Here is a 27,526-nt window from a genome sequence, read left to right on the forward strand (position 1 = left end):
TGCTTCTGGTGTGGAAAGTCTTAAAAAGTAACTGACATCAGCGCACCTGTGTGGCGCCTATATAGGTAACTTAACGTCAATTCTGTCGTGGCCAACAACAGATGGTGAGCCAATCCACGCCTCCTACCAGCATGCAGGGGTACTGCTCACGAAAAATCTTCCGGATCCAGTCCGACGCCTGGGGTAATTCAAAAGGTATGGAATCTGCGGCTAGATATAATCTACCAGATAAGGTGTTGCCGAAGGTAAGTAACTTGTTTTACAGAGTTTACCACGCTGAACACCTGTGAAGCAACTGCCTTGGGGATCTTTAAAAGGTGATAGAACCATAAAGTACGGTGAAGTTTTGACAGTCTCGCCTAATTGCTGGCTAAGCATATCCTCACCATGCATTGAAGAGCCCAACAACTCCCAGTGATTTCCCAATGGCACAGACCACTTCTCCATTGTGGAGAAGCAGAGAGTACCGCCCTACAATGGAAGGAAGCCAGACTTCTCCGTAAGTGACCTGTAGCAGTAGCCTGAGACACCGTGCTCACCCAATTCCGAAAACTGACTCAAAGACCCCCCCCCCCCCTTTCACATGAACCCCCTACAACAATGTATTGTCACTGTTGCCCTCCCCCAGCCCCACATCTACCTTGTGTTGTGCGCCTCCTCTCTCAGATGATTATCATGAGAAAGACCCAGTTGCCTGAGGAGCTACCATGCTAATCAACACCACTCCCTGGAACCCCCCCTGCACACACTCATCTCCCCACCATCTTAGTTCCTCCTTTGCGCCCTTGCATGTTCCGTTCCCTTGTTATTCCCTCCTCACCCCCCCCCCCCCCGTCTCCCCCTTTCTCTAAAATTGTTATTTAGAGGTTCATGCACTGTACCACTTAGCATTGGTTAGCCGGGACCAGCCCAATCTAACCCTCACATGGTAGAACAACAACAACTTTCCAGTGTAAGGATCCCCGACAATGACCATACAATAATGTCAATCATCTGAGAGATATTTAAAAGCTCAAGCTATAGTAATGTACCACCTGAAATTCATCTCTTTCTGTGTACGTCTAACAATGCTTAAACTACTTTCCATGACTGTACGTTTTCCTTTTTAATATTGTGATGCTGACGCCTGTTATCTCAATCCCTCCAAAACCTCAATAAAAATAAGTTTAAAAAAAATCGATAGAGCATCCACCTGAAAGAGCCCACAGAAAATGTGTGCCTACAAACAGTGCATCCAATAAAAATGACCTTGTCTGCCTTCACTGTATTCTTAATTTTGATTTGCCATTCAACACTTTCTGGTTTATTTACTGTAATCTTTTTTTAATGTTTAGTTCTGGATTGTGGAGCCCCAAGAGCACCCCAAACAGCCCTGATCTTGTACCCTTAAATTCATTCTCTGCTTTTGGACCTAGTAATTCCTTTAACTTGACAGGAGGTAAGTTTCCTGTGCTTGGACAACAATATAAATGTCCAATTTATAATATGTGGTTTTCAATTTTTCACAGGTTTTTTCAATTTGTATTGAGTTTTAATATAAGAAACAACAAAAGAATGCATACACACGAGTCATGGCTTACATAATAGTTCCACATATATACACACACATAGGGTACACCAAATCTAGGTTCGGGAGAGAGGTAATCAGACCAAGAACAAACAAAATCTCCCACTTAGATTGTATTGCTTCTAATCAATGCATCATCCATACGATCTATGATACATTACTTAACCAGTTCATGAATATTGTTATTGCAACTTGTATATATATTTTGTATATGTAAATATTGTTCATTATTCAGAACTTTCATTATTGCTTTTGCAGAACCTTTTAAACACAAAAAATGTTTTACCCTGTACCTTTATAATCTCTTCATACTCTGTATAAAACTAATGGTCCCGGACTCTCAAAAAAGCGATCATGAATTCTGCATATTAAAGATATATCCCACATGATTGGGCATTTGCTTGTGAACTACACACTGAATCTGTCTCCGCATGTTAGCTGGACACTGCTCTTTTGTTGCCACCTTCTTCCAGTGTACAATTAAAAACGGACCTTCCCTATGGAGTATTAGAGCTTCTGGCGTTAACAAAAAGTCAGTATTATCATGCAATTTTGTTTCTCATAGACCATTAATATAGTATCTCTTACATTCTCTCAATATCAAATTCTATTAATAAATGTATGTACATGACTTCAGACTTACACAGTGGAACAAACCACTTACTCTTGCTTATCAACCTGTGTTCCCTCTCACATTACCTACATACAAAGTGATCGAAATCCCACGTCTCATTTTTCACTCAGAATATGCCCCAACAGAACTGTTCAGAAGGCAAAAATCCAACCTGTGTCATCATGCGGTAGAGGAAAGGAAGAAAAATCTAGTGGTCAATCAAAAGTTTGAAGAATACCTTACATGTACGACAAAAGGAGCATTTGAAGAAAGATATTATATTCTACACACAGGAAGAAGGTGTATTCATTTTTTAGTATAAGTTTTTTTTACCAAAGTGACAATTAAGAGGGACACATGTTTGAAAATAGAGATTGGCAGCAGAGCAAGGTGGTGAGGCTCTAGGACACCTTATTTGATTCAGAGAGAGAATGTAGTTTGTATCAGCATGTACTGGGTACACATAGAAACCGGGTGAACAACAGAACCCTGTTAACTGATCCATACAACAATTTCTCTCCTTTTATATACTTTCATCGGGCGGGAAGAGAGAGATGAAGGTTACACAAGCAGGATACAGGAAGATTTCAGAATCTGTATTCACAACAGCATTATATTAAAACACGTAGATAGCAGAACCTGTGACCCGACACAATGAGGTCTGGGTAGTTCAAGATAGAGAAAGGTTGGGGGTGTGTGGGGGGGATTATAGAAACCTCCTGTAAATAGCATTCCAGTTTTTAAACCTTCCTCAATAGAAATCAGTGAGGATTGTAATAATTTACTGTCTAGAGTTCTATGGTTTGTACCGAGCCAGAATAGTACTATATAGATATGTTTCTCCGAAAAGTTATATTTTAATGAAATCCTTACTGTACAAGTCTGTCCGAAGAAAGTGAGGAAAACAACCAATCTGACTTTATACCACCTTCAAAGTTTACCCCCAGCATGGATATGGTAGGACCAGAAGTAGCGATCTTTGAAAAAGTGGTCCTAAGAAGCTGTGATTAAGTTACTTGGTTTGTTACACAATTAGTCCCCAATATGAGTGAGGGAGAATAGTCTTCATTGAGTACCTTACAATGTAATACCTAAGTTACTATTAAGCCCTGTAACAGAGGTGGGTAATTAGTTGTCATGGACACCAAACAATAGAAGAATAAAGTAAAAATAAATGTCAGTTCCAGAACATAATAACAAGGATAAAGCAATTTCTTAAGAATCTTACAAGAAATAATAAGATAAATTACAACCATGCCATGTGACAGGCCAGATGTGTAATTTGTATGAATTCTTGATAAAGATAACTCAGTGACACCAGTCCTCTAAAATCAGAAAGATGCATCACTAAGGCCTGTCGTTCCAAGTATTAATGCATTACAGAACCGCTATCTAAATATGTGGACAGATTTTTAAGACCTATAGTCAGCCAGTTAGAATCATATTCTAGAGACACAAATGAAATGATCAGGAGAATTGAGAATATACCATATAGTAAAGAGCAGGAAATACTTGCCCATCTTGATATAGAGACACTCTATATGAGCATTCTGCTGAGAGAGGTGTAGACATAGGATGGGAGATCCTCTTCAGAACATCAGGATGAAGACCTAATGACTTTACAGTTCATGGCTTAGAACTAGTTCTGATGAATAATTTCTTGAATTTGACAGGGGCCTTTCCGGCAACGTAAAGGGACAAATATGAGAGCATCCTATGCGCCTAGTGTAGCAGACAACTGTATAGAGGTTTTTGAAGATAGGTTTGTGTATAATGAAGTTGCCCTCTTGGCAGAAAATGTTATATGTTGGTTGAGGTATCCCAAAAATACCAAATAAAAAAGATAGGTAGAAAAAACTAGAAAAATGTGACCTTTGTTTCAATCTGTGTGATGAGAATCTGAAATTCACAGCCAAGAAAAGTAGGGAAAAAGATGTATTTCTTGACTTATGCATCATTGTTAAAGTATTAAATCTTATAAAGCGCATGGTCACTCCCCAAAGAGGGCTTCCCAGCGCTGCCCTAGTACTGACAGTAACATCCCACCCCCAGATGCCAGACTGCACTATGAACAGACAGGTTTTCAACTGCTCTCTAAAACAGAAGTGGTTGGAAATTTTCCAAAGTAAAGTACGCCGATTATTCCATAGAACTGGTGCTATTGCTCAAAAAAAGCAACCTCCTTCACTGGCCCAATATAAGCGCAATACCACAGCCAGATTAGCGCCAGCAGATTTTAGGGCCCCCGCAGTATAGGGATGAAACAAAGACAACAGAGTAGGTGCATTCAGTTTATTCTTGATCTGGTGCGCCAGGCACAGTGCCTTAAATTGGATGCGTTTCTCTACCAGAAGCCAATGCAGCTTGCAGAGTATCTGTAAGGCAGTGCAAAATTTAGGCAGATGGAAGACTACTCTCACCACCAAATTTAGGATTATCTGCAGCCTGTTTTTTTTCACATGCCTCGTAGTACCCAAATATAGGAGATTATAATAATCGAGGTTAGAGATGACTTAAAGTCTGAATGACCATTTATTTATTTATCCATTTATAAAGCACGTGGTTACACCATCGGTGTGTCCCCCACGCTAAAAGCAGAACTCTTCAGTAAGCAGAGTAGAAAAACCTAGCTCAAACCTAGAGGCAGGCGACAGTAGTTATAATGGATCTACTCAGATTTGATAGTGGGAAAGAGCCACGTCTTTAGGTTTTTGCGGAAGGAGATTTCACAGGGTTCAGCTCTTATGTCCACAGGCAATGCATTCCAGTGCTTGGCTGCCAGGTATCTAAATGAACGTTCACCCATCCTTGCTCTCTGTATTCTAGGTATATTTTCCAAGGCCCTACCATTAGAACTCAGGTTCCGACTTGGTGTGTAGGGAGTTATAAGTGATTGGAGATACCGTGGACCTTTTTTTGACAGGATTCTGTGGCAGTAGCACATTGCCTTAAACACTATTCTTTTCTCCATGGGTAGCCAGTGCAGGCTTGCCAGTGCTTTCGTTGTAGATGTTCTTTTTGGGAGGTTCATCAGTAGGCGGGCTGCCGCCTTTTGTATCGATTGCAGTTTTTTTAGCCCTTTTTTGGATGGACCCAGATATAGGACATTGCCGTAATCCATCTGGGAGGTGACTAGGGCATGTACTATGGTTTTCCTTGCATTGACCGGTAATAGATCAAGGATTTTCCTCAGGGCGTTAAGGTTCCTGAAGCACTTCCCCGTCACTTTCCGGACTTGACTGTCAAATGCCAATTTGGAGTCGAACCACACTCCAAGGTTTTTTACTTGTGCATTTGGGGATGGCAGTTGACCTCGCGTGCCAGGCCACCAAGGAGATGTCGAGATGGATGGGGCCTTTCCCACGATCACCACCTCTGTTTTGTTTCCATTGAGCTTCAAGCAATGATTGGACAACCACGCAGCTACCTCCTCCAGACATTGGGAGAATTGGTGGGCTGCCCGTTCTGGGTTTTGTGTCAGTGTGACAATTAGCTGAGTATCGTCAGCATATGATATAATAGTCATATGTGAAAGAGACACGTTAGTGATAGATTCCTTACCTTAGAATAATCCCCAGGCGTAAGACTGAATCCGGCAAGTATTTTTTTTTCGCTAGCAGTACCCCTGCGCGTCAGTAGGTGGCGTGTGCGGCTCCGCGACCGTCGCTGGCGTCGTATGCGCCGAGATGACGTCACGGAGAGTACTTAGGCGCCACCCATGTGCGCTGACGTCAGTTCTTCCTTTTTCCGCGCCAGTAAGCGCAGATCCGGTTGCAGCACGTACCTCAGTCACTTTTTGCCTATCTTTTTGAGACTTTTGTCTCTTGTCAGTTGCTACTCTGCTGCACGTAGGGATGCCTGGTTTTAAGTCTTGTGGGGCCTGCCGTCGCAATATGTCGGTGGCGGACCCCCACGACATCTGTCTCTACTGCCTGGAGAGCGACCACGACTCCCGGGCCTGCATGGACTGTTTGGCCAAGGCCCTGAAGGCCTTGCAGGAGCAGCGCCGGAAGCTGTTTGAGGCCCGGTACTCCTCCCCGCGCCGTTCGCGGTCCGGGGGCCGCTCCAGGGAACGTTCGCGGGGCCACCATCACCGCTCCTTGGGCTCCAAGTCTTCACCCACGGATTCGGGTAAGAGACGACACAAAAAGAAGTTGAAGGAGCGTTGTCGCTCTCCAACATCCCCCTGTCGATCTCATGATGCGGACGAGGGGGACCGGGGTTCTGCCCCTGCACCTCCTTTGGAGCCCGGGAGTCCCGTGGCCTACCCGCCTTACCCTGGTCCGTCGGCGACTCCCGCTCGGGTGCAAGAATTTCTTGCCACCTTGGACTGCCTGTTTAGGCCTCGGGCTCCCGCCAGCGCGCCCTGCGGTCCTGTGTCAGGATCCTGTCAGGCCGGCGGCTCCGGTGCCTCAGGATCCTGCGCCGCTGGGTCCGGCCACGGAGTCGCAAGGTCCCGCGCTGCCGGCTTCGACCCCAGCGCTGCCCTCGGCTCCGCCTCCGGCACCTCAGTGGGTGCCATTTGTCCCGCCCCTGCCCCGGTTCTCAGACACTTTTGTCCCTACCTGGGACCTGAACAAAGGTACCTAAGCACACGCAGAATTAGCATTTACAAATATTAATGCGTTAATTAAAACATGTAACACAACAAGTGAATCTCCGTTTCTTTCTTCAATTTAATATTCAAGTTTTCATAGTGAGTTTGTAGTCTTCACAGTGGTTCCCAAGCCAACACGTGTTTCGTCGCCTCTAGTATTATTGTACATGCGACTTGTTCACGGCTGAACACTGTATTTTAACAATCATTTATGTATGACGATAATTCCAGGTCATACAGTCAATCGACGGGGGGGGCCCAGTCCTTGTTAGGAAGACGTATTTCATCCGTAGCGGTCCTCAGTATATGTGTGAGGTTCCCATCTCCGAGTAGAGGAGAATGTGTCCGTTGTCTGCAAATGCCCCCAACCGCGTCTGGCTCCAGTTCGAGCCAGACGCGGTTGGGGGCATTTGCAGACAACGGACACATTCTCCTCTACTCGGAGATGGGAACCTCACACATATACTGAGGACCGCTACGGATGAAATACGTCTTCCTAACAATGACTGGGCCCCCCCCGTCGATTGACTGTATGACCTGGAATTATCGTCATACATAAATGATTGTTAAAATACAGTGTTCAGCCGTGAACAAGTCGCATGTACAATAATACTAGAGGCGACGAAACACGTGTTGGCTTGGGAACCACTGTGAAGACTACAAACTCACTATGAAAACTTGAATATTAAATTGAAGAAAGAAACGGAGATTCACTTGTTGTGTTACATGTTTTAATTAACGCATTAATATTTGTAAATGCTAATTCTGCGTGTGCTTAGGTACCTTTGTTGTTGACTTTTGTGGCTCTGATCACAATCCTTTTGGGAGGTTAGTGGTTCTCCCTTACCCTTGAGCACCGCCACTGATTCAGGACGTCACTAATATTAGGTGTACTCACTACAAGCGCCTAGTCTCTATTGAAAATACCACTGCCTAGTCTAAAACTACCTGGGACCTGCACTGGGACACTGCGCCGGTTCGGCCCCGTCCAGCACCGTTCCCAGTGCCGTTTGTTCCTTCCCCCGTCCCTGCCGCTGCAGCCTGTCCCGCCTGTGGCGGAGGTGGAGGATGACTGGGAGGGGTCCAAGGACCCTCTTGCTCGCCAGTGGGACTCCGAGCAAGACTGGGCGGACGAGTTAGAGGAGGCCGGCGGCCTCGATCTCTCCTCTGACCCAGGGTTTGCCTCTCCTCTGCCTACCATGGAGGCGGGCGCCTCGTACACTATGGTGCTTCATTGGGCTGCCGAGGTCCTCCACCTTGATCTACCTACGGTGGCCCCGAAAACTAATCTCACTGAGGTGCTCCAGACGGCGTCCACTTCGTCAGAGCCCCTGCTGCCATTTAACAACGCCCTCACTGACGTCTTGCTGGGTACTTGGTCGCAGCCCGCTACAGGGGCCCCGGTGGATAAGAATGTCTCCAGGCGTCATGGCCCGGCGCCGGGTGACCCTGCCTTTCTGACAACTCATCCTACGCCCGAGAGTTTGGTCATCCAAGCTTCGGCGTCCCAGAGTGCCTTTCCCACTGCTCCGCCGGATAAGGACTCTAAGAAGCTGGAGCAGTTCGGCAAACGGTTGTTCTCTTCGGCCAGCTTAGGGCTGAGGTCAGTAAACACCACCTGCATCTTGGGCCTCTATTCCCACGCGGTGTGGGATACTGTTGCACAGGTGTTGCCTCAGTGTCCTGAGGAGGCCCAGGCTGTGCTGTCTCAAGCTGTTGCCGAGGGTAAGGATGCGGCTCGGTTCGAAATTCGGTGTGGTTTGGACACCGCGGACTCCCTAGGTAGAGCCATTTCTACAACTGTGGCGCTTCGTCGCCACGCCTGCTTGCGGTCTACCGGGTTCTCGCCACATGTACATAGCTCGCTCATGGACATGCCCTTTGATGGCACCCGCCTGTTTGGCTATAAGGCCGACATTGCGCTGGAGCGTTTTAAACACTCGAGGGCTACGGCCAAGTCCTTAGGTCTTTCCACGAAAAGCCCAGCCGCTCCTGGTTTTCGTTCCTTTCGTGGCAACGGCAGGGGTGCCCAGGCACGTTCCTTCAGCAAGCCTGTGCAGAACCAACCTCAGCGCGGCCGCGGCTTCCGCAGGGGCGGATCTGGGAATCAATGTGGGGGTCAGTCCACCTCCGCCCCCGCTGCTCCTGCCTCCAAACCTTCCTAATCCGAGCGTTGTGGAGCACCCCACGCCAGTGGGTGGCAGGATCCGCCATCACCTCCCCCACTGGCACGCTGTCACATCGGACACGTAGGTGCTGCAGATCATCGGCAAGGGTTACTCCCTTCCCTTTCAGTCCACCCCTGCCACCCCAGTACCACTGCATGTCCGGGGAACACTTGGTGACTCTCCAGCAGGAAGTTACGACCCTCTTGGCCAAGGGGGCCATCGAGTGCGTTCCGGGGCCGGAAGTAGGGAGTGGTTGTTGTTCCCACTACTTTCTGGTCCCCAAGAAGGATAAAGGGGGTCTGCGTCCCGTCCTGGACCTCTGGAACGTTAACCACTTCCTCCGGTAGGCGAAGTTCAAAATGCTGACTCTGGCTCAGGTCTTGGCTGCCCTCGATGCTGGAGACTGAATGGTAGCGTTGGACTTGCAGGACGCATATTTTCACATACCCGTCCTGCCGGCCCACCGGCGTTACCTGCGGTTCACGGTAGGCCACGAGCATTTTCAGTTTGCCGTGCTCCCCTTCGGCCATACCAGCGTCCCTCGGGTGTTCACGAAAGTGATGGCGGTGGTCGCAGCTCATCTGCACAGGTTAGGGGTGTCAGTCTTCCCCTACCTCGACGACTGGTTGTTGAAGGCGGGCTCGCCCCAGGCAGTCGTCTCCCACCTTCAGACTATGGCCGACCTCCTGCATTTACTGGGGTTCTCCATCAATGTGCCGAAGTCGCACCTGAGTCCCTCTCAGAAGCTCCCCTTCATAGGAGTGGTTCTGGATTCGACGCGGTTTCGTGTTTATTCTCCCGAGCAGCGAGTCCAGGATATTCAGGCTCTGATTCCGATCTTTCAGCCTCTATCCCGGTTTTCTGTCAGGATGACCCTAGGGCTTCTGGGCCTGATGGCCTCCTGTATCCTGCTGGTGCACCATGCCAGATGGCATATGCGGGCTCTGCAGTGGGACCTGAAGTTCCAGTGGGCACAGCATCAGGGCAACCTGTCCGATCATGTCCAGATCTCGGAGGGCACTTCCCGACAATTGCAGTGGTGGCTCACGAATCGCGAATGCATTCCTCCTGGGATGGGGAGGCCACATGGAAGAGGCGGAGAGCAGAGGACTCTGGTCTCGGGCGGAGTCCCGGCTCCATATCAACCTTTTGGAGCTGCAGGCGATCCGACTTGCACTGAAGTGACTATGTCTCTAGCTAGCTCTGTATGTGTAAGTCAGTGGCTCTGTATGTGGATGTCTGTAGCTCTGAATATTTGTGTGGATAGCTCTCTATCTGTGTCTGGCTGACTCTGTATGTGTGGCTCTGTATGTATGTCTGGGGGATACACTTTGTATGTGTGTGGCTCTGTGTGGGTGGTTCTGTATGTGTGTGGGGTTGGCTCTCTCACTACGTCACTCTCTCTCCCTAACTCTCTCTCTCACTACCTCACTATCTCTCACTACCTCACTATCTCTCACTACCTCACTATCTCTCACTATACTACACTCTCTCTCACTAACTCTTTACCTCACTCTCTACCTCACTACTCGACTCTCTCTTTCTCACAGCAACACAATATCACTACCACAGTAACTATCTCTCACTCTAACACACTACTTAAAAACTTCACTCTCTATCTCACTACCCCACTCTCTATCACTACATCACTATCTATTTCTATCTCACTCTCACTACCTCACTATATCACAACACACTCTCTCAAAACTTCACTACACCACTCTCTCACTACCTCACAACTTCACTCTCTCTTTCTAACTCACTAATTCACTCTCTCTATCTCACTACCTCACTCTCTCTCTCTCAAATACTCTGTCACTTACACTCACTCTTTCACTACCTCACTCTATCTCACTACTTCACTACATCACTCTCTGTTTCTATCTTAATACCTCACAACATCCCTAACTACCTCACTCTCTCTTTCACTATCTCAATCTTTCTCTATCTCACAACATCACTCACTGTTTCTATCTCACTACGTCAGAAAATACCTCTCACTCACTAACTCACTCTTTCACTACCTCACTCTCTATCTCACTCTCTCTCACTACATAACTCTCTATACATCACTACTCCCCTCTATATCACTACCTCACTATCTCACTACTTCTCTAAAAAGATCACTACCTCACTCTCTATATCACAACTTCACTCTCTCTCCAACTCACTACATCGCTCACTCTCTATCTCTCTTCCTCTTTCTATCTCACTAACTCACTTTCACTGTCTCTTTCACTACCTCGCTCTATCTCACTACATCACAACACCACTCTGCTTACATCTCACTACCTCACAACATCCCTCTCCCTCACTACATCACTGTTTCACTACCTCACTCTCTCTCACTACATACATCTCTCTACCTCACTACTCCACTCTATCTCACTACCTCACTATCTCACAACTTCTCTCTCAAAACATCACTACCTGACTCTCTAGCTCACAACCTCACAACTTCACTCTCTCTCACTCACTACCTCAATCACTCTCTATCTCACTACCTCACTCTTTCTATCTCACTAACTCACTTTCACTCTCTCTTTCACTACCTCTCTCTCTATCTCACTACATCACAACATCACTCTATGCTTATATATCACTACCTCACAACATCCCTCTCCCTCACTACCTCACTCTTTCACTACCTCACTCTCTCTATCTCACTACCTCACTCTCTATCTACCTCACTCTCTATCTCACTACCTCACTCTCTATCTACCTCACTCTCTATCTCACTACCTCACTCTCTATCTACCTCACTCTCTCTCACTCTCTATTTCAATACCTCACTCTCTCTTTATCTCACTACCTCACTCTCTCTCTGCTAATGCAATAGGTATCACATATGCAAAAAAAAAAGCTAATGCCAATAGAAATGACAATGCCATTTATTTAGGGATAAAATAATAATAAAAAAATAATGAGTACTACCAATAGCTCTACCTATAATATTGCCGAGACCATTGCATTGTAAATGCTTGTGTTTTCTTTCCGTCAGGTCTCCTTCAGCTGGTTTCTCTCCAGTGTAGGGGCCTGCTTTTGCTCTTTTTTCCCTTTGTTACAGTTTCTGATCCCCTTGCAGTCTGCTACATTGGGGGTTCTTTGGCCTGTCCTTGGGCTCCTGCTCCTTTCAGGGGCTATGGCCCTCCTTGACTGTGTAGTCTGGGGGTGGATGGCTGTTGCTCCTCTGTTCCGGGCTTGTGGCCCATCGCTGCGTGGTCTGTGGTTGCAGTCTCTCTCTCTCCTTCTCTTATGGCGCTTCCAATGCTTGTGCCTCCAGACTGGCTATCACCATGGCTTGTGTGGTGGTTCCACGGGGTGGTGCTTTACGCCTTCCCTGCTGTGGCTTTGCTGCTGTGGCCTTCTGATACTTTGGTAATGCCTGGTGCTCTCACCTTGGCTTGCGCAGTTGTTCCTCAGAGGTGATCTGCTCTTTCCCTGCTTTGACTTTCCTGTTGTAACCTCCTGGCACTTAGGTGCCACCCGGTGCTGTTGCTCACCTTTTGTCTCTTATCTTCTTGTTTCTCTGGTTTTTTTGCACACTGTTCCCATGTTCTCCTCAGTTTTGTTGTGATGGCTCCGCGTTGTGGCGCGGAAAAGTTCTCTGAAACAAACTGACGTCAGCGCGCCGGGGTTGGGCTTATGTGACCTCGCTGACGTCACACCCGCGGAAGACGTTGGGGCGGAGTGGCGAGGTACCGATCCCCGGCACGCAGAGATGCTAGGCAAGAAAGTTTTCTGGGTCCAGTCTCACGCCTGGGGATAATTCTATGTTAAGGAGTCTGCAGCTAGAATCTTCTCTACCAGATACATCGTTACCGAAGGTAAGTAACTTGTACATCAAGACATTACCTTGGTGGTTCAACACCTGGCAGGTTCTCTGAACACCAGGGCGGACGAACTCAGCAGCAGGTGCATGATGGATCACGAATGGTGTCTGCACTCGGACGTGGCGCAAGATCTCTTTCTGCAGTGGGGAGAGCCTTGGTTAGATCTATTCGCCACCGAAGAGAATGCGCAATGTCCTCAGTTCTGCGCGTTGGAATTTCCAAGGCGGCATTCGCTTGGAGACGCTTTTCGTCGCGAGTGGAGTTGCGGTCTGTTGTACGCCTTTCCGCCTATACCACTTCTGCCCAGAGTGCTGAAGAAGATTCGGCGCGACCGGGCCCAAGTCATCCTTGTGGCTCCGGATTGGGCACGAAGATACTGGTATCCCGAGCTACTCAGCATGGCAATCGATCCCCCGATACAACTGCCTCTTCAGGAGGACCTTCTGTCGCAGCAGCAGGGGACGGTCCTCCACCCGAACCTGTCCAGTCTCCACCTCCATGCGTGGAGATTGAGCGGCGGCAGTTGATGCCATTTGACTTGCCTCCTAAAGTCTGTAATGTTATTCTGGCAGCCAGGCGTCCCTCCACAAAATCGGTATACGCCTGCAGGTGGAACAAATTTGTGGCATGGTGCACAGCAAAGGCTGTGGATCCCCTTTCCGCCCCTCTTTCTGAGGTTCTCCTCTTTCTCCTTTCCCTCGCCCAGCAGGGCTCTGCTCTGGGCACCCTCTTTCAGCTATTTCTGCTTTCTTACGGTTTCCTGACAGCCTTCTCTTTTCAAATCCCCTGTTGTTTCTCGATTCTTTAAGGGCATTACTCACATGTTTCCTCCTGTCCCTTTCGTAATGCCTCAGTGGGATTTGAACCTTGTCTTGACCTTTCTGATGTGCGCTCCCTTTGAGCCACTTCATAATTGTCATCTTTGTCTTCTCACTCTTAAGACTTTCCTGGTTGCCATCACCTCTGCTAGACGGGTGAGTGAACTCCAGGCTCTCTCTTCTAAGCCTCCTTTTCTTTCTGTTCATCCGGAAAAGGTGGTTTTAAGAACCCGTTCTTCTTTCTTGCCAAAGGTTGTCACACCCTTCCACATCGGGCAGACCATCACTTTGCCTACCTTCTTTCCGCCTTCGCATCCTTCAAAAGAGGAAGAGAGGCTCCACCGTTTGGACCCAAAACGTGTTCTTTCGTTCTGTCTGAAGCGAACACAACAGTTCCGGGTGGATGACCAGCTCTTTGTTGGCTACGTGGGCGCCAAAAAAGGTTGGGCCATGCACAAACGAACCATCTCTCGGTCGGTCGTTCTGTGCATCAAAGCATGTTACTCGTTGGCTAAGAAGGAGCCTCCGGTGGGGTTGCGTGCCCATTCTACCTGGGCAACAGCAGCCACTACTGCCTTGGGACGCTGAGTTCCCTTGCAAGACATTTGTCAGGCAGCCACGTGGGCCTCTCTGCACACGTTTACTGCCTTGACTGTCAAGTCCGGAGGGACGGCTTCTTTGGCCGTTCTGTTCTCTGTGACTTTCTGGTGTGATCTTTGTTTGCAGACCCTCCACCGGGGTTGGTATTGCTGGGGTATCTATTCTAAGGTAAGGAATCTATCACTAACGTGTCTCTTTCAGATGCACAAGTTACTACTTGTGTAACGATATATCTGTAAGAGACATTAGTTAGTGATAGATTCTCTACCACCCCACCCATCCTCCCTGTTCTGCGAACAGATTTCTAGGGTTAAGGTCATCCCCTTTCAGAGCCCTAGTTTCATAGCACCAGTGGTCAGTTTCTTGCATGGCTCTGCGTTCCTGGCGCGAAAAGTCGTGTACAGAACTGTACATGGGTTGCGCCTAAGTAGTCTCCGTGACGTCATCTCGACGTATACAACGCCAGCGACGGTCGCGGAGCCGCACTACGCCATCTACTGACGCGCAGGGGTACTGCTAGCGGAAATTTTTTTTTTTTCCAGATCTATCACTAACTAATGTCTCTTACAGATATATCGTTACACAAGTAGTAACTTGTGCGTTATGCCCTTCGCTACCATCTTACTCATGCTTCTAAGAGTGTCAAAGTAAACAGAGGTCAGTGCTTTTACTTGTGGTTCGAAAGATAATGAGTCATCAAGGAAAGTGCCCACATTTTTCACAGTAGCTTTGGACTGAGGGAGAGACACTAACACACTGGGCAACCGTTGCTCTCCCCATGGTTGCAGCTGTTTCCCAAAGAGAAGAATCTCTTTTCTGTTGGCATTCAACTTCAGGCAGTTGGCATGCATCTAGTCAGCAACGACGATCGCACAGTTCTGTGGAACCCGCAGTCAGTGATAAAAATAGGCTGGGTAGTGTCTGCATAGGATTCTAGTGAAATTCAGAAGTCAGCCAGTGGTTTAACATAAATATTAATAAGGGTGTGATTGAGGGCTGAGCCTTGTGGAACTTCACGCTCTAATGTCCACTTTTTAGGTGTGAAAGGTAGAGCAAGCACCTTAAAGAATTGGTCTTCTAAGTAAGTGTCAAGTCAGCCCCAGTCCTTGCCCTGGACTCTAAACTTGTGTAGACGTTGCAGGGCACCTCACGGGGGCTATATTAAAAGCGGTGCTTACACACAGTCGAATAAGTGCCATCAGCAATTAATCACTTTGAGAAGAGCAGAATCTGAAAGAAACACGTTAGTTAGATTCCTCACCTTAGAATATCCCCAGGCGTCAGACTGGATCCGGAAGATTTTTCGTCAGCAATACCCCTTGCGCGTCGCTAGGCGTCGTCTGCGGCTCCGCGTCCGTCGTCGGCGTCGTGCGCCGGGATGACGTCGTCGGAGTACTTAGACGCCGCCCTCGCGCGCTGACGTCAGTTCTTCTTTTTTCCGCGCCAGTAAGCGCAGATTCGGGAGAGCTACCCCTTTTAGTCTTTTTTGACTAAATCTTTTTTGATAATTTTTGATCCTTGTCTGTCGACATCTGGTGCCGGTAGGATGCCTGGGTTCAAGGCTTGCGAGGATTGCCATCGACTGATGTCGGTGACCGATCACCACCGCCGGTGCCTCTCCTGCTTAGGCCCCGACCACGACGCGGAGTCGTGCAACGACTGCCAGGCCCTGACTTCGAAGGCTAGGCGGGAGCGGTCCCGCAAGCTTCTCGAGCTTCGCCACTCGGCTCTGCGTCGTGCGCGATCCCGGTCCAGGAGGAGGTCCAAGGATCGCTCGCGGAGCCCTAGCCGACGCCATCGATCGTCCGGCTCCAAGTCGTCGGGTAAGTCCAAACGCTCAAAGAAGTCCAAGAGGCGACACCGCTCTTCGGACTCCCCTCGCCGGTCGCGCGACTCGGCCGAGGGTCAGGGTGGTTCCACCCCCACGGCTCCAGCGGAGCCGCAGGTGCCGCGTCCGCCCCCATACCTTCCGGTCCCTGGGACTGACGCGGCGCCGGCGGAGATCAGTGCCTTCCTCTCGGCCATGAGGAGCCTGGCCCCGCCGTCGACGCCCGCTGGCGCGCCTTCGGGCCCCGCGGACTCGACTGGGCGATCTTGCCTGCCGGCGGCTCCGGCCCCGGCACCGTCGACGACTCCGGTCTCGACGCCGCAGGTCCCCGCGGGGCCCATGCCTGGGCCCCAGTCGACGCCGGTTGACCTAGTCACTCCTCCACCGGCGCCGACGCCTGAACCACCGACGCCGTCACCGGCGCCGCCGGCGCACACGCCTACACCTCCGGCGCCGCCGACGCCTTTGGCGCCGACACCCCAGTTTAGCCCTCATCCGGACCCGGCGCCGCAGCGGCGTCGACCGACGCCGCATCCGACGCCGCTTGAGTCCTACCATCTCTACAGTCCGGTTCCGATCATTCCTCCTGTTTATCAGGAATCGGAAGAAGGGGGCGACTGGGAGGGGTTCGAGGACCCTATGGCTGTTCAGTCACAGCTTTCTCAGGACTGGGCAGTTGAACTGGGGGAGGCCAGTGGGCTGGACACCTCGCCAGACACTGGATTCACTTCTCCTCCGACCGTGGCTTCGGAGGAGGGTGCAGCATTTTCTGTGGTGCTGCGCAAGGCGGCCGAGGCCCTTGGGCTCGAGTTGCCTGCCGTGGCTGTGAGGACTAACATCCTCACTGAGGTGCTTCAAACCTCAGCAAGCTCCACTGAGCCTCTACTGCCGTTCAATGAGGCCCTCACTGACGTTCTGCAGGGCACCTGGTCCAAGCCCTCCACAGTTCCTCCTGTGGATAGGAACGTTGCCAGGCGCCACCGCCCTGCTCCGGGCGACCCCAGTTTCCTGTCCCAACACCCCACCCCCGAGAGTCTGGTTATCCAGGCCTCTACCTCCCAATCCTCCTTCCCGACCGCTCCGCCGGACCGGGATTCCAAGAGACTCGAGCAGTTTGGCAAGAAACTGTTCTCGTCCCTTAGTTTGGGCCTGCGGTCCTTAAATACCGCCTGTCTCTTGGACCGTTATTCCCATTCCCTGTGGGATACGGTGGAGGACGTGCTGCCCCTGTGTCCGGAGGAGGTCCGGACGCGTCTTACCCAGGCTTTGGCCGATGGGAGGGATGCAGCACGGCACGCCATACGATGTGGGCTTGACACCACGGACTCGCTGGGTCGGGCGATTTCAACCACGGTGGCGCTCCGCCGCCACGCCTGGATGCGGTCCACGTCATTTTCCGGGGATGTCCAGACCACCCTCATGGACATGCCCTTTGATGGCACTCGCCTGTTTGGTGAGAAGGCGGACAGTGCGCTGAACCGCTTTAAGGACTCCCGGGCTACGGCCAAGTCCTTGGGCCTCTCGGCTCCGCGGGCGCACACCTCCGCTTTTCGCCCCTTTCGTGGCCAAGGAAGGGGCGCCTCCTCACGTCCGCAAAGCCACCAGCCGCAGAACCAACCTGCGCGCGGTCGCGGACGTGGCTTCCGCCGTGGCGGAAATGGAGGCCGACGTGGTCAGCCCACTTCCACCCCGGCAGCATCCGCCTCAAAGCCCTCCTAGTCCGAGCTTTCAGGCCCATACCACGCCAGTGGGCGGCAGAGTTCGCCATCACCTGCTCCACTGGCGGTCCATAACATCGGACAGGTGGGTGCTGCAAATCGTCCGAAGGGGCTACTCCCTCCCCTTCGAGACGACCCCTCCAGCCATGCAACCGCAGCACCACCGTATCTCGGGGGATCATTTGCATCTTCTCCGCGAGGAAGTTTCGGCTCTCTTGGCCAAGGGGGCCGTCGAGCGCGTTCCGAGTCCAGAAGTAGGTCGTGGTTGTTATTCCCACTACTTTCTGGTTCCCAAGAAGGGCAAGGGGGGCCTACGCCCTATCTTGGACCTCCGGAACGTCAATGCCTTCCTCCGAAAGGACAGGTTCAAGATGCTAACGTTGGCTCAGGTTTTAGCTGCCCTAGACCCTGGAGACTGGATGGTAGCGTTGGACTTGCAGGACGCATATTTTCATATCCCCGTCCTGCCGGCCCACCGGCGTTACCTGCGGTTCACGGTGGGCCAAGAGCACTTTCAGTTTACCGTGCTCCCCTTCGGCCTCACCAGTGCCCCTCGGGTGTTCACGAAAGTGTTGGCGGTGGTCGCAGCTCATCTGCGCAGATCAGGGGTTTCAGTCTTCCCCTATCTCGACGACTGGTTGTTGAAGGCGGGCTCGCCCCAGGCAGTCGTCTCCCACCTCCAGACTACGGCGGATCTCCTGCATTTGCTGGGGTTTTCCATCAACGTGCCGAAGTCACACCTGAGTCCCTCTCAGAAGCTCCTCTTCATCGGAGCGGTTCTCGATTCGGCGCAGTTCCGGGTCCATCCACCGGAACAGCGGGTCCGGGATATACAGGCCCTGATTCCCATCTTTCGGCCTCTATCCCGGGTTTCGGTCAGGCTAGTGTTGCGGCTTCTGGGGCTGATGGCCTCCTGCATCCTACTAGTGCATCACGCCAGGCGGCGCATGCGGGCTCTGCAGTGGGACCTGAAGTTTCAGTGGGCCCAGCATCACGGCAACCTGTCCGACCATGTCTTGATCTCGGAGGGCACTGCACAGCAGTTGCAGTGGTGGCTCACGGACCGCGAGTGGGTCAAGGGCAAGAGCCTCTCCCTTCCCCAACCGGAGCATGTTGTAGTGACGGATGCGTCCCTCCTGGGTTGGGGTGGCCATATGGGGGAGGCGGAGATCAGAGGCCTCTGGTCTGCGGCGGAGTCTCGTCTCCACATCAACCTGTTGGAGTTGAGAGCGATCCGGCTTGCACTGAAAGCCTTCCTTCTCTCTGTCAGGGGAAGTGTCGTGCAGGTGTTCACGGACAACACCACCGCCATGTGGTATTGCAACAAACAGGGCGGGGTGGGGTCGTGGACCCTTTGTCAGGAGGCTCTGCGCCTCTGGACGTGGCTGGAACACCAGGGCGTCACCCTAGTGGTTCAACATCTGGCGGGCTCTCTGAACGCCAGAGCAGACGAACTCAGCCGCCGGTGCATGATGGATCACGAATGGCGTCTGAACTCCGAAGTGGCGCAAGGTCTCTTTCAGCAGTGGGGAGAGCCTTGGTTAGATCTATTCGCCACCGAAGAGAACGCGCAATGTCAGCAGTTCTGCGCGTTGGAATTTCCAAGGCGGCACTCGCTCGGCGACGCTTTTCGTCACGAGTGGAGTTGCGGTCTGTTGTACGCCTTTCCGCCTATACCACTTCTGCCCAGAGTGCTGAAGAAGATCAGGCACGACCGGGCCCGAGTCATCTTGGTGGCTCCGGATTGGGCACGAAGATGCTGGTATCCCGAGCTACTCAGTCTGTTGACCGATCCCCCGATACGTCTGCCCCTTCGGGAGGATCTTCTGTCGCAGCAGCAGGGGACGGTCCTCCACCCGAACCTGTCCAGCCTCCACCTCCATGCGTGGAGATTGAGCGGCGGCAGTTGATGCCATTTGACTTGCCTCCTGAAGTCTGTGATATCATTCTGGCAGCCAGTCGTCCCTCCACAAAGTCGGTATACGCCTGCCGGTGGAACAAATTTGTGGCATGGGGCACAGCAAAGGCTGTGGATCCCCTTTCCGCCCCTCTTTCTGAGGTTCTCCTCTTCCTTCTTTCTCTGGCCCGGCAGGGCTCTGCCCTGGGCACCCTGAAAGGTTATCTTGCTGCCATCTCCGCCTTCTTGCGGCTTCCTGATCAGCCTTCTCTTTTCAAGTCCCCTGTGGTTACACGCTTTCTCAAAGGCATTACACACACGTTCCCTCCTGTCCCTTTTGTAATGCCTCAGTGGGACTTGAATCTGGTATTGACATTCCTGATGTGCGCTCCCTTCGAGCCTCTTCACAATTGTCCTCTTCGTCTTCTGACTCTTAAGACTGCTTTTCTGGAGGGAGGAGCCTAGCGCGCATCCAAGATGGTCGCGTGAGCACAGGGCTCCCCGGACCCTTTCTGCTCCTCGGAATAAATCCTGAGAATATCCTGATTTGGTGTATGGAATCTGAGAGATGAAGACCAGCTGACTATATATCTCTTTTCAAAACTCTAATCGGACCTGGGAATCCTGAGTTATCGTCGCCGGAACTTTTGGGACCCACTCGACGGAGGTGGCCGGGGTGAAGGTGACCCGTGGGGCCGGGCTGCAATTGAACAACAGCGGCCTCAGCGCGGTGCCAGTTACCGATTCAGCACTTTCGGTTTCGGTTTTGGCCTTCAGGAGATCAGCTGGCGTGCGTGCTCGAGGTGGCGAGGTGCCTCCTGGGCCTCTGCCCGAGGTTTGCTTCCATCTGCTACTGGCGGGTCTGACGCCTCCGACCCCTACACCGACAGTTTGTGGTCCTTTCGCGGGCACCCGCGCACCCCTTGATCGGAGGTCCCATTGAGTGACTGCGCTCACATGGCGGGCAAAGGGGGTCCGGAGGGGCGCAAGACCAAGGCTTCACTGCGCGGGGGAGCGGTCCAGAGCAACAACATGGACCGCTATACCCAGGGCAGGGGGTCCCCTGGCGCTGCTGGCCTTTCCCCGGATGCTGCGGGGGGAGGCACGACCGTCGCTGCGGAACCTTCCCTACAGGACATTATGGGTGCCATCGAGGGCATCAGGGAAGCTATCGCGACGCAATATGAGGCCCTGGCCCGTAAGATCGACACTGTCGCGATCGACGTCACCCTGATTCGGGCCGACCTCTCTAAAACCAACGAGAAGGTCCAGGCCCTTGATACACGGACCTCCACCCTGGGTGCGGAGGTGTCGGATCTGCGGGCCGCGCTTGGGGACATTAGAGTGGTCAACGACCATATGGCCCGGCGGCTTGAGGACTTCGAGGGACGGGCCCGACGCAACAATATCCGCATCATTGGGGTACCGGAGTCCTCCGACAGCCGCCCGGTGGACCTCGTGGTCGAGGAACTTATCCTGCAACAGTTGTCCCCGGTTGGCCTAAGCAAATTCTTCGCTGTGGAGCGGGCCCATCGAGTTCCGGGCGGCCGGCCGCGGCCGGGGGCCCTCCCGAGGCCTATCGTGGCTAAACTGTTCCACTACAGGGACCGCGATGCTATTCTGCAGGCTTCACGGACCCGTGGCCCGGTCCGCTACGAGAACTCGACCATCAACTTTTACCCGGACTTCACGCAACTGGTCCAGAAACAGCGGATGGGATTCCAGGGGGTGAAGCGCCGTCTCCGCGAGCTAGGCCTGAAGTATTCGATGCTCTACCCGGCGAAACTTCGAGTGGAGCATGGAGAGCGGACAGCCTTTTTTGACACTCCTGTGGCCGCAAGTGACTGGCTGGACTCGCTGCCGGACGGGGGTGGCCGGCCCGGGCCCTCTGGGGGCACCGCAGGTGACGGGTCCCCTTAGACTGACCTTTGGTCCTTGCTTTTGCGGTTTTGCACTGTACAGTTGGGTCTTACTTCTTTTGCATACTGTGTTTTACCAGGACCCGTGAGGGGTGCGGGCGGGTTCGGGTCCCTTTCCTCCTCCGGGGTCTTTTTGTAGAATGGGGTTAGTGGGGCGACAGGCACACTGCAAGTTGGGGGGGGTCTTTGGCCCGCAGGGGTGCAGGGTGGGGGGCGTTGGACTTGGGGTGGGGTTGGGGGGGAAGAGGGGTTGTTTAGTTGTGTGTTTTTTGTTTACAGGGCGAGGTATTGATTTTTATCCAGATTTGGGAGCGGTGCTGCGGGCTGGGGGCCTCTTGACCCATTGGAGGGGATGGGGGGAGACGGGTTGAGGCTTATGTCGTGGAACGTCAATGGGTTGGGGGACCGCATTAAGCGGGGTGTTGTACTGCAATATTTGCGTCGTTTGACTCCTGATGTGGTGTTTCTCCAGGAGACGCATTTGGTCGGCAATGTCTGCCATGCGATGAACAGGGGGGGATACCGCCTCGTAGCCCATTCTGGTTTCACAACTGGCTCCAGGGGGGTGGGCATTCTCCTGCGAGCCTCCCTTCCGGTGGAGATCACGAGGATAGTCTCGGATGACAGAGGGCGCTATGTGTGTCTGATTGGGAGGTGGGAGGGGCAGCCCCTTACCCTGGTTTCAGTCTACGTCCCCCCGGGCCTCCAGAACTCCACCTTTACTGACTTGGGTCGAATGCTGCTTGACCTCCCGGACGGCCTCCTGCTCATGGGCGGGGACTTTAATTCTGTGGTTTCGGGTGAACTGGATCGTCACCCACCGAGGACCCTCCCCGCTGCCCAGTCATGGCTGGGTGGGATGTTGGAGACCTTCGGCTTGGTGGATAGTTGGAGACTAATGCATCCGACCCAGTGCCAGTTCACCTTTCATTCGGGGGCGCATGGGAGTCTCTCCAGGTTAGACTACTTCCTTATGCCCGCGGCGCAGACTGGTCGGATTCGAGAGGTCAGACACCTGGCGCGTGGTATCTCCGACCATTCTCCGCTGTGGCTTGTCTTTGACACCGGGTCGCGGTCCGCAGGGCGGATAGCTCCCATTAACCCCTGGTACCTGCGGGACCCTGTGATTCGTGACAGCCTGGTTAAGGCCATGGACCAATACTTCAGTGAAAACGAGGGGTCGGTGTCGTCTGCGTTGTCCCTTTGGGAAGCCTTTAAAACTGTTATACGTGGACACGCCCTCGCCCAGATAGTGGTGGCCAAGAAGGTTAGGAGCGAGGCGGTGGTGAAGCTGGAGACTGACATCTCGGGGCTGGAGTCGGCCTTGGAGGCGAATGTTACTCCGGACGGGCTACATGCCCTTAGCCTGAAACAGTTCGAATATAGGTCCCTGGTCACTGACGCGGCCAAAACTATGTATAGGGAGCAGCAGGGCCGATTGTATGACGCGGGGGACAAGGCGGGAAAGTTGATTGCATGGCTGGACAAAAAGGAGAGAGTGAATCGTGTGGTCCCCGAGTTGCGTGCTGCGGATGGTGCGTGTGTGACTGAGCCGGATGAGATTGTGGAATGCTTCGCTGACCACCTCCGGGCGGTGTACTCCCCGGTGACTGACAGGGACGAGGATGACTCTCGCCTCCTACTGAGAGATATTGCTCTGCCCGGCCTGTCCGTTGAGGACCGGGAGCGGCTGGACGCCCCCTTATCGTCGGATGAAATAGCGACCGCGATTCGTTCCCTTCGCTCGGGCAAGGCTATGGGTCCTAATGGTCTGCCCATTGAACTATACAAATTGCGTCCTGATAAGCTTGCGCCCTTCCTCAGCCGCATGTTCCGCGACTCTCTTGCGGCGGGTTCCCTCCCGGCCGACCAGCGCTTGGCCACTATAGTCGTTCTCCCCAAGGAGGGCAAGCCGCGTGACCGCTGTACCTCTTACCGGCCTATTTCACTGCTCAATGCGGAGCCTAAAATCCTGGCGAAAGTCCTGGCCAATCGATTGTTGAGTGTCGTGTGCGACCTTATTCATCCGGACCAATGCGGCTTTATCCCGCACCGCAACACCGCTCTTAACTTGCGGCGTCTGCACGGGGTCCTCGCCAGGGCGGAGCTCCTCACCGAACCGGCCGTGCTGGTTTCTTTGGATGCCACGATGGCATTTGACACTATTGAGTGGCCATTCCTCTGGGCCGTCTTGGATAAATTCGGCTTTGGAGAGGGATTTATTGGCTGGGTGAGGCTCCTTTACACGGGACCCATGGCTCAAGTGGTGGTGAATGGGCGGGTCTCTCGGCCCTTTGCCCTCGGCAGGGGCACGAGGCAGGGGTGCCCGTTGTCCCCGTTGCTTTTTGCTCTCGCCCTGGAGCCACTCGCTGCCTGGCTCCGTTGGGAGCCCTCGCTTGGAGGGATCCGGTGGGGCCCGGGCTTTGAAGATCGGGTCTCGCTGTATGCGGACGACATTCTCCTGTATCTCACCTCACCGCGGCAGTCACTCAACGTCCTCTTTGACGTTCTGACCTCCTTTGGGAACAATTCGGGTCTCACGATCAATTGGTCTAAATCCTGCGTTTATCCCATCGCTGGTGGTCCTCCTCTCCTGCCGCCTCGGCTCCCGATTCAAATATCTCTGAGCGGCTTTAAGTACCTGGGGATATACGTTTCGCTGGACCCGGTGGCTCGCTACGAGCAGAATCTTCTGCGTCCACTTCGGCGACTGCGTGAGAACACGGCCCGGTGGTGCAGGCTGCCCCTGTCCCCGCTGGGTCGGGCCGCGCTGTTTAAAATGATGTCCCTTCCCAGGTTCCTCTATGCACTCCAGAACTCCTTCGACGTTATCCCAGTGGCCTACTTTCGGGAGGTGGAGAGCCTGCAGAGGAGACTGGTGTGGAACGGCCGGGCGCGTATTGCTCTTGCCAAGCTCACTCTCCCCTGGTATGACGGGGGCATCGCGCTTCCTGACATTCGCAGGTACTATTGGGCCTCGCAGCTATCTGCCATTAACCACGCCACGTATGCGCCCGGCTTGAATCCGGCGTATGAGATGGACAAGTTCCTGCTTCCCGGCGGGAACTACAACAGGGCACTTTATTCCCGCCTGGCTGACCGGACCCTTACGGGTCCTACTAAGATTGCTGTGCGGACCTGGAGGGCTGCCACTGCGGCCATGGGCTGGAGTGAGCGAATGACATGTGCTACTCCCTTGTTTGCCTCCGACCGCCTGGGCAGCTTGTGGACCACCAAGGGGTTTGACCAGTGGGACACGATTGGTATTAGCACAGTGGGAGACCTGTGGCACAAGGGCGCGGTCAAGACTTTCGCGGTGCTCCAGGCCGAATACGAGCTGACCGACAGGGAGTTCTTCCGCTACGCCCAGGTTCGACACGCCCTGCTCTCGGTCTTCGGGGAGGGGACCAAGATCCCTGTTTCCTCGCCCCTCGAGGACCGCGTACTTGACGGACATGTCCCTGATAGTACTATTTCTTTAATTTATAAAAAATTGATTAATCACCGGGCGGATCTCCTGGTGCGCCTTCGGGAGGCTTGGACTGGGGATGGGGTCGAATTGGACGACGAAGACTGGCAGTCTGCACTGTCGTCCCCCAAGGAGGTTGCCATTCCGGCTCGTCTCCGGTTGGTACAGCTCAAGATTCTCCACCGGGTGTATGTTACGGGTCCGCGCTTGGTCGCGATGGGATTTTCCGACGACGGGCTCTGTAAACGAGGCTGCGGGCTCAACGCCACCTTTCTTCATATCCTTTGGGAGTGCCGCGAGGTGGCGGACTACTGGCGCCGGGTCCACGCGGTTATGGGACAGGTCACCGGGGTTGTGCTGCTGCCGGAGGTGCGTCGCTGTGTCCTGAATGTGTGGGAGCCCAATGACTACAACGCGGCTCAGACTCGGTGGGCGGCCCTAGGGAACATGATTGCCAAGAGGGATATAGCGCAACTTTGGGGCGCTCAACGGCCGCCCACCGTGTCAGTATGGAAGGAGAATATGGACTGGTGTATGTTTCGGGAGAAGACAGTGTATGTGGCCCGTGGCAAGCCGGGGGCATGGGGTAGAATTTGGGGTCAATGGAATGCGTATCGCGGAGGCATCTGTACGCCCCCCCTGGTAGACACTGATATCGCCATGTCCCCCTGACCCTTGACGGCTCCTGGCGCTTTTTGTAACAACTACATATGGACGTTCATCTCCCTTGACCCCCTTCCCCCCCCCCTCCGTCCCCGGCCTCCCGGTACTCCTCTCTTTAGCGGATTGCTCAAATGTTCTGACTGGAGTTTCCCGGGGGGAGCCTGAACCGCACTGGTATCCCTCGTAACTCGCCTTTTGTTTTTATTGTTTTTCCTTTTGTTTCTGTTTTTGTTGGACTGACACTTGCTGTTCTTCGAGAACTATCTTGAGCCACTGCGGGGCAGTGCCCTGGGAACTGACTGCAGCCTTGATATGTGTATATTTCCTTATGTACCTAGCGGCCGGCCCGGGTGGTTGTAGGCCCATACTTGTAACCGAATTATTGTTCAATAAAAACTTTTTCAAAAAAAAAAAAAAAAAAAAAAGACTGCTTTTCTGGTAGCCATCACCTCGGCTAGACGGGTGAGTGAGCTCCAGGCTTTATCTTCAAAGCCTCCTTTTCTATCTGTTCATCCGGACAAGGTTGTCCTTCGGCCTCGTCCCTCCTTTCTTCCTAAAGTGGTGACTCCATTTCACCTTGGGCAGTCTGTCACCTTGCCCACCTTCTTTCCGCCTCCGCATCCTTCCAAAGAGGAAGAGAGGCTCCACCGTCTGGACCCAAAATGTGCGCTCTCCTTTTATCTGGACCGCACAAAACAGTTCCGGGTGGACGACCAGCTTTTTGTTGGGTACGTGGGCGCTAAGAAGGGGAAAGCTGTGCACAAATGGACCATCTCTCGGTGGGTCGTTTTGTGTATAAAAATTTGCTATTCCTTGGCTCAAAAGGACCCTCCTGTTGGGCTGCGCGCCCATTCTACTCGGGCCACGGCGGCTACTACTGCCTTGGGACGGGGAGTCCCTTTGCAGGACATCTGTCAGGCGGCGACGTGGGCTTCGCTACACACGTTTGCCAGGCATTATTGCCTTGACAGCCAAGTCCGGAGGGATGGCTTCTTTGGCCGTTCTGTCCTCCAGGACTTTCTGGTGTGATCTTGGTTCGCAGACCCACCACCGGGGATGGTATTGCTTGGGTATCTATTCTAAGGTGAGGAATCTAACTAACGTGTTTCTTTCAGATGAACAAGTTACTTACCTTCGGTAACGATGTATCTGTAAGAAACATTAGTTAGTTAGATTCCTCACCGACCCTCCCATCCTCTCCGTTCTGCGAACTGACATCTAGGGTTAAGGTTGTCCTTTCAGGCCCCTAGATTTTATTTTTGGCACCAGTGTCGGTCTTTGCATGGCTCTGCGTTCCTGGCGCGGAAGGCTATGTACAAGAACTGACGTCAGCGCGCGAGGGCGGCGTCTAAGTACTCCGACGACGTCATCCCGGCGCACAACGCCGACGACGGACGCGGAGCCGCAGACGACGCCTAGCGACGCGCAAGGGGTATTGCTGACGAAAAATCTTCCGGATCCAGTCTGACGCCTGGGGATATTCTAAGGTGAGGAATCTAACTAACTAATGTTTCTTACAGATACATCGTTACCGAAGGTAAGTAACTTGTTCTTCAGTACTATGGGCTTGTCTAAAACTATTTTGCGGAGGTTAAGCAGCTGATACTTCTTTAAGAAGTCCCCCAGAAAACTATTCGCATGTTTCTCCACCACGTTAGCCAGAAAAGGCAGGAAAGAAATGTATTGATAGTTATCTTGGAGGGCAGGGTCAAGCTTAGGTTTCTTTAGAAGTTGAATAACTTTGGCATGTTTCTATGCAATGGGCACCACAGCAGTGGACAGAGAGATTGGCCAAACTTAGAAGAACTATTACTACTTGGAAACTACTAATTGTGA

The 27,526-nt window shown here is 52.6% G+C and overlaps 1 protein-coding gene across 1 annotated transcript in view; it reads left to right on the forward strand.

The window, feature by feature from the left end:
* TMEM131 (transmembrane protein 131) overlaps window positions 1-27,526 on the forward strand; it is a 943,143-nt gene that overhangs the window by 888,236 nt on the left and 27,381 nt on the right. The window contains exon 39 of the mRNA XM_085622890.1: window positions 1,335-1,438. Within this exon, the coding sequence (XP_085479016.1) occupies window positions 1,335-1,438 (104 nt within the window). The remainder of the gene's footprint in view (window positions 1-1,334; window positions 1,439-27,526) is intronic.

This window comes from Triturus cristatus, chromosome 8, assembly GCF_964204655.1.
Source record: "Triturus cristatus chromosome 8, aTriCri1.1, whole genome shotgun sequence".
Classification (NCBI taxonomy): domain Eukaryota; kingdom Metazoa; phylum Chordata; class Amphibia; order Caudata; family Salamandridae; genus Triturus; species Triturus cristatus.